We start from the raw sequence: 19,410 nt of genomic DNA, 5'->3' as shown, positions 1-19,410 counted from the left end.
AAGGAGTTATTATCCGTAAAATAAAACAATTTCTCGCCGAGGCTACCTTGAAGAGCAACCTAAGAATAACTTTTTTTTGAGATCAAAAGACTTTCAAAAAAAGAAGCATAATAGCTTTATGCTACTGATATTTTATATCTGGATTATTCGTCTTTGTTGCTATACCTTTTTTTTTGCTGAAGACTCAAAATATAATAAAACCTTAACAAACATTTTCAATTATAACTCAAAAGAAATACCAAATTAAGGCGGAATAATCATATAAAATGCACAAATGTATATATAGATATTATTATAATACGGACATATTGGCAAAAGTTCCAGTTAATAAAAATATGGGGAAAAAAAAATCAACCCAAAATTATGGGAAATAAACAAGAGCATTTAAATGTTTTCAATTTATTTATGCACTAAATTTTTCCTCCCGCATGCATATCGTTAATGTAGAAACTTACTAGCTACACTCTCTCCACGAATATACAATAACCAGAAACAAACCAATCGAAACGAAACGAACCTCCAAGGTTTTCAAATTAACGTCGAGATTTTGATGGATTTCATCCTACGCGTCGTGTATATGTTTGTAGGTATAGCGATCGTTCGGCAAACGGACAGTTGGCAAATTTTATGCCATTACTCATGAACAAGCTGAACTCGTGTTAAAGGATACGGACTTGGCGGGCACTGACACAATCTATACCATATACATTATACAAATTGGAATGGATGTAAGAGGAAATATCCACCTTTCAAGAGCCTGAAGACTGGGGAAGATATAATGTAATTCATCAAAAAGTTTAAAGTGTAAATTTCGAAATGACTCCATTCTGGCGGGAGATGTATATTTATACGATTTAGGGTAAACTGGGCTAAAAAGAGACTGGGAATATTCTTTTTTTTTAATTTTGTTGACTTTAAAAAATAAACTCGTTTTGAATCAATATATGGAACCAGTTAAAAATTGGGCATTAAGTTCGTTTAGGTACCAGTAAATGTTGTTTTTATCTATTTTTAGAGCACATACATAATGGTAGACAGTTTCCTCATGGATCAGGGTCAGGAGATTCTGATCGGATTCATTAAATATTTCAGATTGGCAACACTAGATATTACTAGTCTATACATTATAAGTTTTCTAACTGATATTTTATGGTACACTTTGACAGTGTGTAGGTTTGTTCGATTTCGAACTAGGTCCACATTTGCCAGCTCTTGGCTCGCCTTTAGGTATTTTATGTAGAAATTAATGTGTACGTTAAATTTGAGACTTGCGGGTTGTTTCATAACTTTAACTACACACATAGACTAAGTCGAATAAACTTTCAAGGAAATAATTTAAACAGCGTCCAACTTTTCCCTGGTATTTTAAATGTTGAAATACGCAAAAAGTTATAGTTTCTGCCTGGTATTTTGAATGTACATCCCATTCCCCTATCCTATAGCATATGATTAAAAATGCTGAAGGGATTACAATTTCTATTAAAAACCTTAAGCCGATGAGTTTTTGAATTTTAGTATGTATTTTTGAAACACTATTTTATGGATCTTTGACGAAATTATCGACTTGATACAATTCAATTTAAAAAGAAGACCATTTTAATTGAAATTGGTGGCAAATGAATGTTTATTACTTAAATTCATTAGGGGCCAACATTCCAAACCGTTAAATTTGTATGATCTGCATGGTTTACAAAATCTTTTAGTTGACATTTTTCTGTAAGTAATTAATAATTCTACATGGATTGTTATTAATTCCCTTTCTACAGTCCTATGTGAACTAGGGCCTCACCCAAACCCAACAAACTTCTCCATCTAGCTCGGTCCCTAGCTAGATGTGTCTACCCATTTTTGCCCCCATTGACATCACGCTGAGTTTTTCTGATTATGTCAATGTCATCAGCATATGCTAGTAATTGGACAGACTTTCGAAAGATAGTGCATCTAGTGTTGACGTGTGAGCTCTGCACTATTTTTTCAAGCACGATGTTAAAAATATCACATAACAGCGCATCACCTGCCTAAAATCTTTTTTGAGATCGAAAGGTTCTGTTGGTTGTTTCCAACCATTATAGAGCTGCGTAAATTCTCCATGGTCATCCTGCACAAACAAGTTTGGCAGGGATGCCAAAACTAGACATGGTTCTATACAGCTCGTCCCTGTAGATGCTGGAATATAAAGCCTTGAAATCGATGAAAATGGTGGGTGTCGATTTGTTGTTCTTGGGTTTTTTCCAGAATCTGCCCTTATAGGAATATTTGATCTATTGTGGACTTTCCTAAAACCACACTGATAAGGACCTATTAGGTTGTTGACGATGGGCTTTAGACGTTCACAAATTACGGCAGAAGATTTTGTAGGCGATGTTAAGTAGACTGATTCCTCTATAGTTGGTGCAGTTTGGAGGGTCTCGTTTTTTCAGGATCGGGCAAACAATACTGAGGTTCCATTCATCGGGCATGCTTTCTTCCGACCATATCTTACAGATAAGTTGGTGCATGCTCCTAACCAACTTATCTCCAGCTGCTTTAAAGAGCTCGGCATTCAAGCCATCCGCTCCAGCGGCTTTATTAGACTTCAGCTTAGAAATGGCAATCTTTACTTCGTCTAAGTCGGGAGGACGGGATTGTTGGCTTTCGTCGTCTATGTTGAATGGATCACCCTGGGTAATTTGAAATTACTGTTTATAAATTAGCGATATTTTCTTAATGCAAAAGTAGAAAGAGTGTAAATGCCGGAACCGGCACATGGCCTATTGAATTTGTTCAAGACAAATAACTCCAATGTTTGTATTGGTGCACTTTTTTTGGTCCTCATATAAGTAAACAATTAAAAAAAATATGTAGTTATATGTGTTATTATAGAAACCTTTAAGCCTTTTTCGAAATTCTTTTTGTAGCAAATCTAAAAGTTTAACGTCCATACAAATTTGCTTAAACTCCTTTTTTAGTTATTTTAATCAACACGAAGAAGAAAACAAAATCAAGATCAATGGCCTGCAATGCCACCAGGCGGGTGCAGCACACCTTCGTACAATCTTACCTATTAATTGTACAACAAACATGAATTTGTCATCACCCATCATATCGACGAAAAGTGCTGTTAGTTGAATGAAAATTAATGACATTCGAGACGATCTTTACACATAAACCTGCAGACAAACACAAACCAACCAAACAGACACACAAACACTCATAAAAACAATATCGCAGAAATTTCTACCTACAGCATCAACCGAATAGTTAATGCCGTGCTATTTGCATAAACATTTCGTTTGAGCTATTGCCGCTTGCATTCAGGACTTAAAAATGTAATGTCACACACCGTCATCGTTACCGCTCCGCTCCGATCCGGCAATCTTCTTACTCCTTCTCCTGCGGGCTATAAAGAATACCACGAACTTTATATCAAATATTTGAATAATAGACTTGGAAATCATTGCATTGATTGTGTTAATTAAATTAATGCGCCGAGTGAGAGAGACCAAAGAGCACACAATTATACACGAACGTCTCGGTCGCGTCGTAGTTGTAGTCGCCATTATCCCGCGCCGCGTCTGTCGGCCGTCCGCGTTCGTCGCTGTTGTCGTTGTCGGATGAGGATGATGGCCAGGATAATATTTGATTTGGTTGTACACTGCACTGCAATGCACCATAGTGCGATCTGTTTACTTTTGTCCGGCTCCGCTCCCAAAGATCCTTGTGATCCATCGTCTGTCTATCTCTATACCACACCAACAGCGGGCAGCTATATGTCCGTCGTCGTCCAGCGTCCATCAGTCGAGTGGTTAAGAGACTTTTTTTTATGTTTGTTTTCATGAATAGGTAATGTGAATGGCTTTTATGGATGGAATAGGTAAATTAAGCGCGGTTCGATGGACGATTCACGTTAACAAGCGTTTAAAGTGTGACTTTGAGTTAACACGATTTATATAGGAAAATTCATTTGCTGGTGTTCTCGCTCGATTGTCTGTATGAATGACGTTGATAATAATGATGATGATGATCGACCAACCAACCAACCAACCGAGAACAACGAACGAACGATACCGATGATGATGCAGTGGAATGTAAATAAGATGTCGGAATCTTATATTATAACCGATGGATGTACCTGGTCCGGTTCGGTTCGGTCCGATAGTTTGTTTAGATGTTATTTTTCAAAACAACAAACGTTTTATTGATAAAGAGTTTTTTGTTAGAGTTGTATATAAAATTAATTTTAACGTGGAGGTATTTTCCATCACTTACATTTTTAACTGAAATCTTTGGTTTTTGGCGAATTAGACAATCAAGAATACTTAACTGAAAAACTGAGCTTACAAACAACTTTTTTTAACCTCCAAACATAAACAAGAAAACTGAGTACTATAAATAACTGGAACATTTATCTGAGGATCAAATTTTTAAAACACAATGAACAATACCTAAGAGAAGTTTTAGGAGTCTTTTGTTATATCCTTTTAAAATATCAAGCTCAAACATTTAAAGGCATTTTATCGTTGTTAGATTTTGGATGAGCTGATACTTTCTATATGCCAACTGCAAGAAAATTACTTTCAGAATATTGAAAATGTAAACAGCACTAGGGATCCCTTTTTCACATTCAGGATCAATACTAATGGATAAAAGTGATGAGCCTATTGAATTTTACACTAAGCTGGAATATCTGTCAAAAAGTTCTGCTTGTACTACTTTTCAAGTTCTAATGGGGTTCTATTATACTAATAATTTGTAAGTAAAGCTGCGTGCAATCAAATAGTAGTGATTTTTTAAGTATTTTTAACTTGGAATAAAGTGTATTGTGTTGAATTTATTTTTGTTTTTGTTTTCATAAACATTTTCTTTATTTAATTTAGAGGAAAGGTCTCTCGTTAATAAATTTGATGTCCATCAAAGACAGAGCTTAACTTTCGTTACACAACTTAAACCTTAAAATATGGTGGATGCAGCCTTATGACATGGAGCTGTTTTTCGTATACAATGGAGTTGGTTCTATACTTTGGCTCTTAAATATTACGGATCAGCACCTAAATGTAAAAAAACTACAAAACCTTATGCGTCGATACGATTCCAATAAAATAGGGACTCGTAACACACAAATAGAAAATCAAAGTAATAGTTTCGAGATTAGAACAATGACCTTATGGAGCGGCCTGCTCAGTTCTCAATCCAAACCTTATTCTCAATTAAATTGAAAAATCGTTATATAAGATACACGGAAAGAATTGCAGAGCATTTATGACAATGCTAGTATGGCGTGGAGACCCATACTAAAAAAGTTTTTGTGGTATTCCTACATAGTCTTGCAACAACTTCTATAAGTATGGGATTATGTACTATACTGTATGGTACCACAATCTTTGCTTGTAACACATGGGCGCATAGTACGTTTGACGAGACAGCATTTCCTTCAGCCCCATACTGTACCGGAAATGTCGCAATGCTACTAGTTTTTCCCGCGATAATTTATATCGTGATAATCGATACCCTTATTGGATAACTGTCAATAGTGCATGGGCATAACTACTATATCGATATATTTCTACAATAATTAATAAAACGACAATAAACGTGCTTATTTGTAAGACGAAAGGTGATTATATATAATAAACAGTATTAAAACAGTCCGAGTGAAATTTAAACAATTATTTTTGTTAATTTTTTTTGACATTGTGAGTACTCAGATTGAATCCAACACATTGAGTTAATAAAAAAAACATAAAAACAAGTACCTAAACTAACCTAAATCTCTGTGTTATTTTTTCCAGATTTTTTGTTTAATAATGATGAAATTCAATTACTTTGAAATTACTTTGTGTTTATGCTCCCTTAAGCTTTTCCGACCAAGCTAAATATTTGGGCCTCATTTTAGACAAAAAACTAAATTGGAAGGCAAATATTGATGAAAGAGTCAAAAAGGCTACTGTAGCGCTTTTTACTTGTAAAAAGGCCATAGGATCAAAATGGGGCTTCTCCCCAAAAATAACCCACTGGCTATACACTTCGGTAATCAGGCCGATACTCATTTATGGAGCCGTCGTATGGTGGACCGCACTGGATAAGATGGTAAATCTAAATAAACTCATTAAAGTCCAGCGGTCAGCAGGTATGTGCATCACAGGAGCACTTCGCACAACACCAACCGCAGCACTGGAAGTGCTTTTAAACCTAACACCACTTGACATCTTCTCTAAAAAGGTGGCTGCCAACTCATGTGTAAGGCTTAGAGCCACCTCTCAATGGACCAGTAACAATACTGGACATACAACCATTCTAGACAATTTCAGATCTATCCCAGATCGCTTAGACTATACCACCCCAAAAATGGTATTTGGTAAAAGATTCCATGTGTCCATCCCTTCAAGATCCTCCTGGGAAGAAGAGGGACCCCTGGAAGACGATGCGGTACACTTCTACACTGACGGTTCAAAGACCGATCACGGAGTTGGAAGTGGTATCTTTTCAGAACAACTGAATCTCAGTCTATCCTATAGACTTCCCAATCAATGTAGTGTGTTCCAGGCAGAAGTAATGGCGATAAAAGAAGCACTATCCTGGCTCAAAGAAAACGTTATATCTTGTAAGGATATACGTATCTTCTCGGACAGCCAAGCCGCTCTTAAATCTCTCGCGTCTGTCTCCACAAACTCTCGAACAGTCCACGATTGTCAATCATCTCTGAAGGAGATGACGGAACAGTTTAACATTCACCTCATTTGGGTGCCGGGCCACAGAGACATTCCGGGAAATTGCAAAGCCGATGAGCTCGCCAAAAACGGAACACTTCTGCCTTATGTTAGACAAAAACATAACATAGGAACACCACTTGCTACATGCAAATATCTTCTCAAGCAATATGCTTTAGAAACAACAAATACTAGATGGTCACGAAGTACCACCTGCCTGACAACCAAGCAAATATGGCCAAGTATTGACTTAAAACGGTCAAAAGGCTTGATATCACTAAGCAGACAAAGTATAAGCTCTACAATTGGAGTAATAACGGGACACTGCCTCATAGGTAGACATGCTCTGAGGCTAGGGGTCTACACAAATGACTTCTGTAGAAGCTGCATGGACGAGGAGGAAGAGGAAACAGTCCAACACCTTCTATGTACATGTCCAGCACTCTCCATTAGAAGGAATTACTTTCTCGGTAATCCCTTCTTCGATAATACCAGTGAACTGGCAAATATTGACACAAAACGTCTCTCTAACTTTATTAAAAGCACAAAATGGTTTGTTTAAATTCATTACTCCCATGAGTAACCTCATTAGTGGTATCACAATGGACCCTTGAGGTCTACGTGTGTCAATGATATCTAGACAGCCACTCTAACCTAACCTAACCTAACCTATGCTCCTTGAATACAAATTTTTAAATAGTATTTATCGAGCATAACCTATATAATTTATTTCATTGATTTACGTAATATTGTGATTACTCCAATGTTAGAATAAGGGACATAACAATAATGGATTGACTTTTCTGCTAGAAGCGTTGTACATGTCGCCAGTCGGTATGGGCCTGACTCCCACACTGGCATTGGCGTATCGGCTATAACTATTGTTGACGTTACTATTATCATTATGGCCAAATTAACTATAATACAACTTTTATCCAATGGAAATCTTCTAAGCCATACAGTATTGTGTTCACAACCATACTGACGTTGTAATATTCGCAATTTATTTCTTTCCGTGTAGTTACTTCGATTCTGCTGAGTCGTTTAAGTGATTGGATACATTCTTATAATCTGCTTAGTGGGTACCAAGCTGGTTTCAGATCGGGATACTCCACCGTCGATAACATTTTTTTCTACCCCGCTCCATTGCTGACTCGTTTATCAGCAATGCCCTGTTTTACAAGCTTTTCCAGATACGAATGTCGCTTAAGTTCGGTACAGTATTGCAAAATGTATACAAGACTACCAAAGCATCAATTTGGAATGGCCAATGCTTATCAGAATGGTTCCAAACAAAATCAGGAGTTAGACAGGCCTGTGCATTCAGTCCAAGCTTGTTTGCACTCTTCATTGATGATATAGTCGAAGCATTACCAGCAGGAATCGAGTACGCAAGCGTTAACAGCTCTTCTTTTCGCTGACGACATTGTTTTGCTCGCGTATACTCCGCAGTCCCTTCAGCTAATAATAAATAAGCTTGCTGATTATTGTAAAAGGTGGAACCTAGTGGTAAAAGTTAATAAATCCAAAGTGATGGTTTTTATGAATGGCGGTGGAAGATCGGGTGCAAGTGAGCAATGGCACTATAATGGTGAAAGAGTAGATTTGGTGAAAGAATACATGTATCTAGGAGTCTGCTTTACTAAGAACTTAATCATAGAAAAACATCTCACTGACAAACTTGGTAAGGCGAAAACAGCTTTAAACGTAAACCAGTAAATTGAGGGTCTTCTAAGCTGTATCAGAATCAGTTATGTTTATGCAGCGCAAGCTTGGGGAGGTCAGAAATATAAACAAGTGAAAAAACTGCTCCGATTTTACATAAAACGGATTTTCCACCTTTCTTCAAGTACGCCAAACTACAATATCATGCTGAAAAAGGGTTTATCGCCTCTATTTATAAAAACTCTCAAGCTGCAGGCCGATTACATCCTCAAAGTTCTGGATATGCCAATTTATATTCTCCCAATGAAAGTAGTTCTTAAACAATAGCCGAGCAGGTGGATGTTGACCTTAACTATAGTAACCTTGGATGAAGCCTCAAAAACACAATGCACGGAGCAAGCCAAAAGCTCACTGCACCGCATGATTTACAGTAGACTAGACTACGATCTCCGGGAAAGAAACTACTTCCACGACAAATATACCATCGACTGAATTTCGTCCATGTTGCGGCTATGAGGAGAATTCCTTAATATGAACTACATTCCTCACTGTGAGGACTTACCGATTTTATGCAACCTGTGCTACTTGAAGGAGCGCGAGGATGTTTTTCATTTTGTCGGACGATGTGCGATATTTAGAGAAATAAGAAGACTTATCCCAGTAAGTGACTTTACTTCAAATACTGATATCACAAGTCTTCTACAGGAAATGGATGTCACAAAGTTATATGCATATTGCAAAACAGCACTTAAATATTAGGCATCAAATTTTAAATGAAGTTTTAATCTTAAACTAAACTTCCTTTTTTTAATTATTATAAAGCTATACTTCCTCGTTTGTTATTACATTTAATTGGTCTTTAAATGTGATAAACAGAGCTTGAATTTCACTGAAGAGTTATTACAAGCTGCAAGAAAAGTATTAAACATAAAACTTGCAAACCAAGAAGCTCTATTCATGCTTCTCTTATCAGTAGGAAGGCAGCAAGAGCACCAATCAGAAGGGACAACGCCGTTTAAGCCAAAGAAAAGGGCTCGGTCGCTGTTACGTACCGAAGACGCTTCAGGCCCTTCAATTATGCTATAAGCTTTAATAGGGGATGTTGGAAGGGGTTAATATTTAAAAAAAAAAACACCACTCTTGAGAACTTATTTGATAACCCAGCCACCAAAAATTTCCCGCAACAATAGGAAAGGGAAAGCTTACCAATAAGTCGAATTAAAATTAAAAATTTCACGTGAGTATAACGCCCACATAAGTTCGGTCGATATGATGGATACTCACATAGGTCAAAATGGCCTTCAAATCAAAAAGAAGGACATGGCCACAAGAATTTTGTATCATTTTTTGCATATGGCTACAAAAACTGGGAGTACCCGTGGCATGATGGATAGTGCGTTGGACTGTCATGCCAAAGGTCTTGGGTTCAATCCCTATAACTGTGCCACCTCAAAGTTTTATTCTGCTGTGAAAAGATGTGTTGGTCGTCTGCCATCTGCTGCACAGGCAACTTCCAGCAACTATGTTGAAAACAAAACTGTACATTTCGTGGCAAGTGTGTGATTTTATGGGACCAACCATTTTTCTCAATGAAGTACACAAAAATCAAGCAAATTGAGTCAAAGGCCTGATACACCAAATTTAACATTCATTCATGTTTTTTAAAAGTAAAAAACTATTTTAAAAATTATCACACTGAATAAACACAGCATTTATTTTTGACAAGCATCATATTTTATTATTGTTTTCCAGCATCTATAAATGGTTTTGCGTTGCTTCCAGGTGACATTTTTTTTAACGGACATTTTCAGCCTTAAATAATTACAGAACAAAAAGTCTTCTGAGAAATTATATTTAGATTCCAGTAGTTTAGGGGTTAAATGATTTGCCCAAGCTTGATTAGGCAATCATTTTTTAATACCCAAAATGTCTATGCCATTTTAAAAGTCCCTTCTACATTTTAAGTAGAATAGAAAATGTATATGAATCATTCTGTTTACAAAGCACACGCCCTCTTCATTGAAAACGCAATCCAATGAAAATCCTCTAATCTTTCAACAATGAAAATGACCACGGCTATAATATCCAACAACCAACCACCATCCAATAAACTTATTTTTTTTTATTTTTATTTTTATTTTGTAGTGAAATCGTCGACATCAATTTAAAAATGATTACACGGTATTATAATTTAGACGATAACAAAACATGGAAACTATACAATTTTCATTATTGTTCGACACGAAAATACATGTATCAAGTATGTACGAGTATAGGTAGTACAATATAGATATAGCATAGTGCATAGGAAAGACAAGTATATAAGTAAGTCATGTTAAACCAAAGTTGGGGCCTTATACAATATAATATGTGTTGTGTTCTGTATTGTAAAGGTGCACGTGAAATGTCGACGGCTTAGCCAGGGACCTACCTTCATTTTCTTTCTGGCGGTTTCTATCATCACATTTTATGGACAAAAAACCAACGAACATTAAAAAATGCGTTAAATAGTGTATAATTATTCACTATTACTACAATGGGCGATAAATTTCTAAGTCAGTTCACAAAAAAAACTTATACATAATGCGCACCCCGCCGCGCCGCCATCCACCCGCCGCAGCCATAACATACTCGAAAGATACAAACCTCATAAATGTCTGCATGTTGGTTGGTGTGTCGTTTAAACAAAAAAAGGTCTAACGCACCCCACCTCTTAAACAGCCGCCTCGCCGAAACTTGGAGCTGTAGCGACCAATAGGCCAACAACGCTATAACAAAGAAAAATTCAATAACCCATGAGTATAGGTATACAGAATATGCATTAAAATGGTTACAATGTATCTTGAAGTCATTAGACGAAATTATTGCGGACACTCTGTCTGCTGCCTCATCATAGTGTAAATCATCGCCAGACCGCAGCCTTTTATAAATCGATTTAAACCAACCACATTCGAGCTTTTAACTAGCTTTGCAAGTACTTCATGAATGTAGGACGTAGGTATAGCATCAAGAATTGTGTGAAGGGCTACGACTTCTTGTGAGAAATAATTAAAACGATATTTTTCTGAGGTTTTTTCTGAAACTACTTTACGAATTGTATACAACGATATTTCGATTCTAGAATTTAAAACTTACAACATCCGTCTTACGATACTACCGGTGTATTTGAATTGTAACAACTGGGAAGACAACTTCAAAAAATTATCAAATACATTCATTGGTATAAATGCCTTAAACGTGATGCTAATTGGAGATTTAAATGCGAGAGTTGGAACGCAGGCAGGAGTGATGAATAATTTAAGAGGTTCTGCAGACAATCAAAAGATCCTCGCTCTAACGCACGAGGAAAGAAACTATTAGAATTTTGTAGTACGTTTGGTCTGCGCATACTAAATGGAACCAGTGCCGGCGACTCGTTAGGACATTTAAGGTTTGTGGGCGGCCAAGAAGCAGCAGTGGTAGATTATGTTATCATAGATTTTGAGATTAGTGAAGTATCATAATCAGACCACCTGTTGTTGTGACAATACAACTTCAAACTGAGCATGATGTGGAAATAACCTTTATGCGGCTCCTGCCCAAACTGAAATGGAAAACGATCTCTAGACTTGCAACTCCAATCACTTCAAATCGAGGACTTTTCCTTCTTAGAACGGATTGTTAAAGCCTCAAACCCACAAGAAGGACTCAATCAAAAGAAAGAAAATATAAAAAAGAACTCTTGTTTGTCGAAGAATGTCTAAAAACTCGTTAAACATCATTTGCTTGGTTAAGTATCTTCCGTAACTCCACCCAAGGATTATTTAAGGTTTTTTATATTGAGGTCCGCAATAAGAAGTTTAAAGAGCTTTGTAAGACTAAAAAAAAGTTATATGTTGAAAAGCAAGCAGTCCGATTAGTATCTCGTAAAAACTCCGCTGATTTTTGGAAACTGGCTAGAGAGCTGAATGGAAAACGTTTAACTATCCCCAAAGAACTGTCTTCAAATGTAATGCTTTCCCATTTCAGGGATCTTTTAAATCCTGTAATAACGCCGACAAAGTTTCAGCACCTGGATTCGTAGTCGACTATCTGGATTCTGGACTGTGCATTTACATTTAGCGAGTTGGAAGAAACGCTGGAGACGCTTAAAGATGGAAAAATAGGATCGAATGGTATTCCAGTGGAATACCAGATAAATTTCGAGATGCTATTATATTTCCAATCCATAAAAAGGATCGTTGTTTGACGCAGCTAACTACATAGGGATTTCCTTTTTAAATGCATCTTACAGGATATTTAGAACGATGATGCACAAGCGTCTTGTTAGTTGTATTGAGACCGGAAACTTGCTGAGGGAGTTGCAGGCTGGATAAGGACCAGGATATTCCGCAATATATAATGTTTTTATATTCAGGAGCTTGGCAGAGAATTTCTTGAAACAAAGGAAAAAGCTGTAGGTACATATGTATTTTTTATCGAGCAGCTTTTGAAACAATCGATAGAGGTGCACTATTCTATAAGCTGTATAGTGTTGGGATATCGTTGAAGTTTCGTCGCGTTCTATATAGCGGAACAAGGGCGGTTGTATGGACAGGTGAAGAACACTCAGACTGCTTTGAAACCTCATCGGGATTGAGGCAAGATTGTACCTAAAGCAATACCTTGTTATTGCATTATTCATTGATAACCTTTTAGACTACTTGCATGCCGGGTGGAGTGGATTTCGCAGGAATGCGGATTGTGGCACTTCTGTTCGCAGATGATATAGTCATGTTTGTACATTCACCTTAAACTCAAAAACTCATGATTAACAGGGTTTACCAGTATTGTCAGCGGAATTCAAAAAGAAGGGTATGGTTGTTAAAAGTGGTGGTGGACGTAAGGCATCAAATGAAAAATGGAACTTTAATCTCGAAAATATTCAATGTGTGCGAGAATACAAATACCTTATGGCATTACTATTACAAATAATTTAAATATGGATAAACACTTGAAGAAGAAATAAGTTAAGGCGAAAACTGCTATTAATATGACCTGGAAACAATGCTTCATGAAGTGTATAGCACATTGTAGCAAGATTAAAGTATTTGAAGCAGTAGCTGAGAGCATAGTTTTATATGGATCGCAGGTATGGGGATGTAAAAAGTACAATTCGGTTGAAAAACTCCCAACGGACTTATAAAAAAGAATATTTCATTTGCCGAAAAGTATGCCAAACTACGTAATAAACGGGTCTCTCTCCTTTGCTTATAAAAACATTGAACCTGAAAGCGGACTTCTTTCGTAACGTTTTTTAAGTGATTTACGGGTCGTGAAAAAGAGTGGCCATAAAAGCCATACAAGATCAAAACAGTTGGTATCGATAGTGGCAAGACCTTGATGAGGAATGTCAAATTAATTTTAATTTACCCATCGCTAAAAACATCTTGTATGAAGTCATTTCGAGGGTTGATGAGAAATGTAGAGCGGAATATATTGCTGATGCGTCTAATTCCTTGTACAGAACAACTTACAGCAGCTTAAATCATAACCTTGCAGAGACCAACTATTTTAAGGATTCCAATAATGTCCGTGTGATTTCTATGATGGCCGGACAATGTAGTGAACTAATAAATTTAAATTTCATTCCACACATACCTGATTTACCCCTAGAGTGTACTATGTGCAACCTAATGGAGTCAGAAAAAGCTTTCTATCGGAAGATCAAGTGATAAGTTTATTGAATGAAATGAATGTTGTCAATCTTTACGAATTTTTCAAAACTGCGCTTAGATATAGAAGTAGTGCTATAATGAACGAAAGTTTTTGACTGTTCCATTGTTTTTTAAATTATTTGCAATCCATCATGAACTGTTTAAAGTTAAAAAATTATAAATACCTTTTTTAATATTTAAAAGTAATTATATTGAGGGATTTTTACATTTATGTAATTATAAAATTTACTTCAATTCAATAAAATCTGTATCTATCTATTTATCTATCTATCTATAGTTACAATGGGATGGATGGAGACGCGACCTCTCACTCTCATAAAACTCATATTTTGTTCTATATTTACAAACTACACACAATATTATAGTTATTTAAATTTATGGAATTATATTTTGTTCATCTACTTACTGCGTGCGCAATGTAAACGCTGCACTCGTTATGCTCGACGGCAAATGTAATCCTTTGATGATCTCTTGCCATAGCTTTTTGTTGATCACATCGACGAGGCCACCCCGAGCAATAACCAAGTTATATAGCTCATACAGATCAAGAACTGATTTTGCCATGATTGGTAAACGATTAATTGGCGAACCTGTGCGTTAAAAGGAAAACATTTTCATAAGAATTGCCAAAAAAACGTCTTATCAATTAAAACTACAAACATAAAATTTCTTAACTTAAAGCTAAATGTTGTTCGTATTGCATGCATCACTAAGTGCGATAAATAAAAAACACACAGTAAGGTTGTTGCCCACTTAAAATAAGAAATAATCAGCCCTATCATGAATTCCATCGTAATCGGAAATTTTTACGAATCCCGGAAAACTGTATCATGAAATCCGTTCGTAGTGGAAAATCTCATACAATTTTGCATTACGATTACGATGGAATTCATGATAGGGCTCAGTGATACTCAATAAATCAATAAGAGTAAATTCTAAATTAATTTGAAAATTATTCTTAGAAGCATTTTATTATAATGTATATCACCAAAATTAATCAATCATGAATGCATTCCTTAACAAATTGAGTCAAAAGATTGCACTCATTGAAATGAATTTTGTCTTTTCGAAATTCGTACATTCATAAGACAATATTGTAAATTTAACATTGCTGAATGGCCTCAAATTAATTCTATCAAACACAGAAAATAATTGAGAAATTCATACATCAGACAAAATTACTTCTTACTCCAATTTTAAAAGTGTTTATTGTAAAATCAGGGAAATAATTGTATTTTTTCCAATTAATATTCTAAATACACAAAAGGAACCAATAGGTAATTTTAAGTTTCGTTTTCAATCAACCAAGTCCTACTGTTTGATAGTGGAGTGCAGTGCAAAATAAAAAAGAACAAAACGCGCAGTGACAAACGGATGAGTGTCAGACAAAGTGTCATGAATAATTTCCATCATTTTATTGTGTATTCTTATTTTGTGTGACCTTAAATTCTTCAAGGAAGAGGAGTAAGTTAAAAATAACCTCACAAGTCACAACCACAATACAATTAAACAAAAACGAGAAACAAAAATAAAACGAATCAACGCGGCCGGCAGCGATTTGAACAAAATCACTTAAATTTTCAAAAATGCATTTGACGTACGCTTGCCTCTGTTTGATTACTGTGCACTGATGGTACTGCCTCTGCCACTGCATCAGCTCAATGATTAGTTCAGTTTAAGTTTTGAGTATATCGTCTTTTAGTTTGGGTTCGGGTTTGGTTCTGTTCTGATGATGTGTCGTTTATGACAGTTCTTACACATGAAACTCGGGGTAGAATAAATTATATTCATCGTCAACGCTTTTCGGTGTCTTCATATTACCACACAATTTTCTTAAATGAATTTTATAATATTTTTTATGAGACACATAAATTGTGTATTTTTAGTTAGCGAAATTGTCATGCATTACACTTCAAATAATTATGTATGTTTGTAAGTACAGATATTCAAATCACCTCTTTCCACATCGCACGCTCGGTACACATTTTTCGGTGATGGCATGTCATAAGTCTCACAAGGCATCAGAGTGATTGAATTCATATGTAAATTAATGATTATATTTTTCAGAGGGGGTCGAATAGTCAGTCTTTCAGTCAGCCTATTGGTGTTGATGTTTTTTTTGTTTTGTATCTATATTGCTTGTAGGTAATGTAGATTTGATTTTTTGGACTAAATTAGATTTTAAATTTGAAATCAGGTTTTATGTGTTGTTTTGTAAGGTGATGGCCACTATATAGGGTGCATTGAAATGGAAACATAATTTTCTTTGAAATACTAGACTTTGGATTATTTCAACATATTCTTTTTTTCTTTAGCTGAAGTTTGTAGAGTTTTGAATGCATACTCTGCGTATCAGCTTGTATGTAAATACATCTATACATGCTTACATTTGTGTTGTACACACAACGTCCTGATGAAATCCTCATAAATCATGTATTACTTTGGTTTATTAAAAAGGATTGATTACTAAGAGGGGTTTATTTCAAGTCTGAATAAGAACTTTCTTTTAATAGAAATTCATTGTTTTTTAATATTAAATTTAACATTTTCTTTTTTCTGTAATTATATGTGGTGTAGTTTTGTTACACCAATCAGAAGGCTGACGTGAAATAAGACTTTTAAAAAATTGGCCCATACACTTTAAAAAAGTGAAATAAGGCCAATACTCAGCAATTGGTCGTATTGCACATTGAAAAAGTGAAATAAGGCCAAATTATTTTGAGAATCAAGACAAACCAATTACATAACACACCGTGAAATTCTTTTGGCCTTATTTCTCAAAGTTATTTGACCCTGCTATAGGATTTGGGGTAGTTGCATGGTTGAGTGTATTTTTTTTATAATTTATAGGCACTTATATTTAAACACAGTGCGAGAATTAGGAAAATACGGAAGGACTTTATAGGAGATATCGAAGCACATTGTTCTTAAAGTTCTGAACATCAAAATGGGAGGGAAAAATAGAGTTGGCCAAGCATTCCACATTCTCAATGTGCGATTTAAGAAAGAATCTCCATACTTAACAGTACGCTCAAGGGTAAACTGATGAGCATCCCTGGAAGTGCGAGTATTATGGCTGAATCGTTTAAGGGGTGGAATGCATCTGGATAATTCAACAAAACTATGTTTCTAAAAATAGCGATAAAACAACGAGAGGCATGAAACATTGCGGCGGTGTTCTAGCGATGTAAATGTTTCGATAATAGTTCTATCGCCCTTTTTGTATTCTATCCAAGAGATTTAACCTTGTTTTAGGGGCACCTGCCTTGCCTAGATATGCAAATTATATTTAAGCTTTTGACGGATGAAGGCTTTTTAATTTAAAGCCAGATAAGAAGGGGTGAAAAATTTCTTGCACCGTTCGGAGTAATCCTAAGTACCTGGCAGCAATTTTGGCAATATCAAACATATGATCATTTTATAAAAGGTGATCTATGATACACGTACCGAGTACTGACAGTTGATTAGTTTTCTGGATGCAAGTGCCACTCATAGATAGTGGTATCGGGGGTGCGTTACGCTTTAACGACAGTAGTCAGCATTGAGTTTTCGAAGCATTAAATTCTACATAGTTTCTGACTCCCCATTGCTATCAAGATCAAGAATTTAATGTGCTTATCATACGCTGCCTTTTAAGTTCCACATCCGAGGGACAAGGATGTGAACCTAGAAACGATGAATATGAACATAAGGTAGAGAGTCGGAGACAAAACGGAGCCCTGGGGAACACCAGCATTTATTTTATGAGTTTCAGACTTAAAACCATCCAATACAACTTGTATTGAACGGTAATAAAGGTAATTTCTAATCCAACGAAGAAGAGTTTCTTTAATACCAAAAGCACGCATTTTCGATAAGAAAGCTTGGTGCCAAACTCTATTAAATGCCTTTGAAATATTAAGTGCAATAATTTTACTTTCCCCAAAACGATGTAAAGGTTTGTTCCACTGTTCGGTGAGAAAACTATAAGATCACCAGTGGACCTATTGCTACGAAAGCCATACTGTCGGTCATTAAGAAGCCTCCGTTCTTCCAAATATTTCTTGAGCTGATAATTAATCAGTGTTTCCATGATCTTGGAAAGAAGGGACATGATAGCTATTGGACGATAGTTAGGGAGAGAGGAGGATTCCCCTTTTTTAGGGATAGGCTGGACAAATGCTATTTTCCATCCGCTCGGAAAGAGACCTGTAGAGTAGGAAAGATGGAAAATTGTACGCAGTTTTGCCAGCGATGAAGAACACCTCTTCAGAACAATTGGCGAGATACTATCCGGGCCAGTGAATTTTCGTATTTCAAGAAGATATGTCCCATAGAATCATTTACGCTCTCAAGAACAGGAGGACTCATGACACTTTCCGGGAGCGTCGAATTAACACCAAATTGTGCTGCAAAAGCGTGAAATAGGGCCAATTCTTAAAATTTGGCTTTTCTTCATATTCTGCAAATATATTGAAATTAAAATGGGGTACTTTGGCGTAAACCTTATTTTATTTGCTGTAACTTGCATTTAATTAAAAATAAACTTCTCATTACTGAGTTTATTGTTTGTATTTGAATTTAAAGTAAAGTAATCGAGACATCGTAAGAGTTTAAATTAAAAGTGTATAGGATCAAATTTATTAAATTATGTTTTTTTAATTTTCGTTTATATTTGTTACGTTAATACCAAATCCTCTGTCTAGCAGAGAGACGTTTCTGAAAATGCTATGTGGCTGAAAGTGTATGTAAATCAAAATTTAGAAAGGTGTAATCTGCTAGGTTTAGTGTAAAATTTTTGACATATATTCTAAATACTTTTTAAATTGACCTTTTATATTCTGACTACCGTAAAATATTTTGTTTATTATTTAGTAACTTATAAGTTACATGGCCAATTACATTGCTGATTAAGCTTTTTTAATTGTCTGTACATTTTCTTAAACAGCGCTGGTGAGGCTCGTCACCGTCAACGGCTAGCGCTACTGAACGATGATAGCCAAATTGTTCAAGAAAAAAATACACCACTACCTAGATTACATGGGGCTACAACAGAACGGCGCTTGCATAAGTTTATCTCTGGAAGGAAAAAGATATGCAGATGGAAAATAACCATTGCAAAACTTGGACCCAGGCAACTGTAAGAAACTGAGGGAAGCTTTCAACGAAGACATGTGTCGTCTAAGTGAAGTGTCAAGTGAAAAAAAAACACAGTTTGTATACTTTCATTTCAACATCTTCCTGATGACCATATTTAAAAAAAAAATAAAAAATTTATATATACGTTTAAAACAAAATTTTCAGCTAAGCTGCCCATGAATTATTTTAAAAAAATTGGTCTTCCTCTCATAGTCTTAAGAGGTATAGAAAATTAAATTTGCTAA

At 35.8% G+C, this 19,410-nt stretch overlaps 1 protein-coding gene across 6 annotated transcripts in view; it reads right to left on the bottom strand.

Moving 5' to 3' along the window:
• LOC129950092 (protein dead ringer) overlaps window positions 1-19,410 on the bottom strand; it is an 86,543-nt gene that overhangs the window by 11,356 nt on the left and 55,777 nt on the right. For all 6 annotated transcript variants that reach the window (XM_056061898.1, XM_056061895.1, XM_056061897.1 and 3 more), the window contains exon 7: window positions 14,454-14,637. In XM_056061898.1, the coding sequence (XP_055917873.1) occupies window positions 14,454-14,637 (184 nt within the window). The remainder of the gene's footprint in view (window positions 1-14,453; window positions 14,638-19,410) is intronic.

Source organism: Eupeodes corollae, chromosome 3, assembly GCF_945859685.1.
Source record: "Eupeodes corollae chromosome 3, idEupCoro1.1, whole genome shotgun sequence".
Lineage (NCBI taxonomy): Eukaryota > Metazoa > Arthropoda > Insecta > Diptera > Syrphidae > Eupeodes > Eupeodes corollae.
The sequence above is the reverse complement of the archived record's forward strand: the minus strand, read 5'-3'. Positions and strand labels throughout refer to the sequence as shown.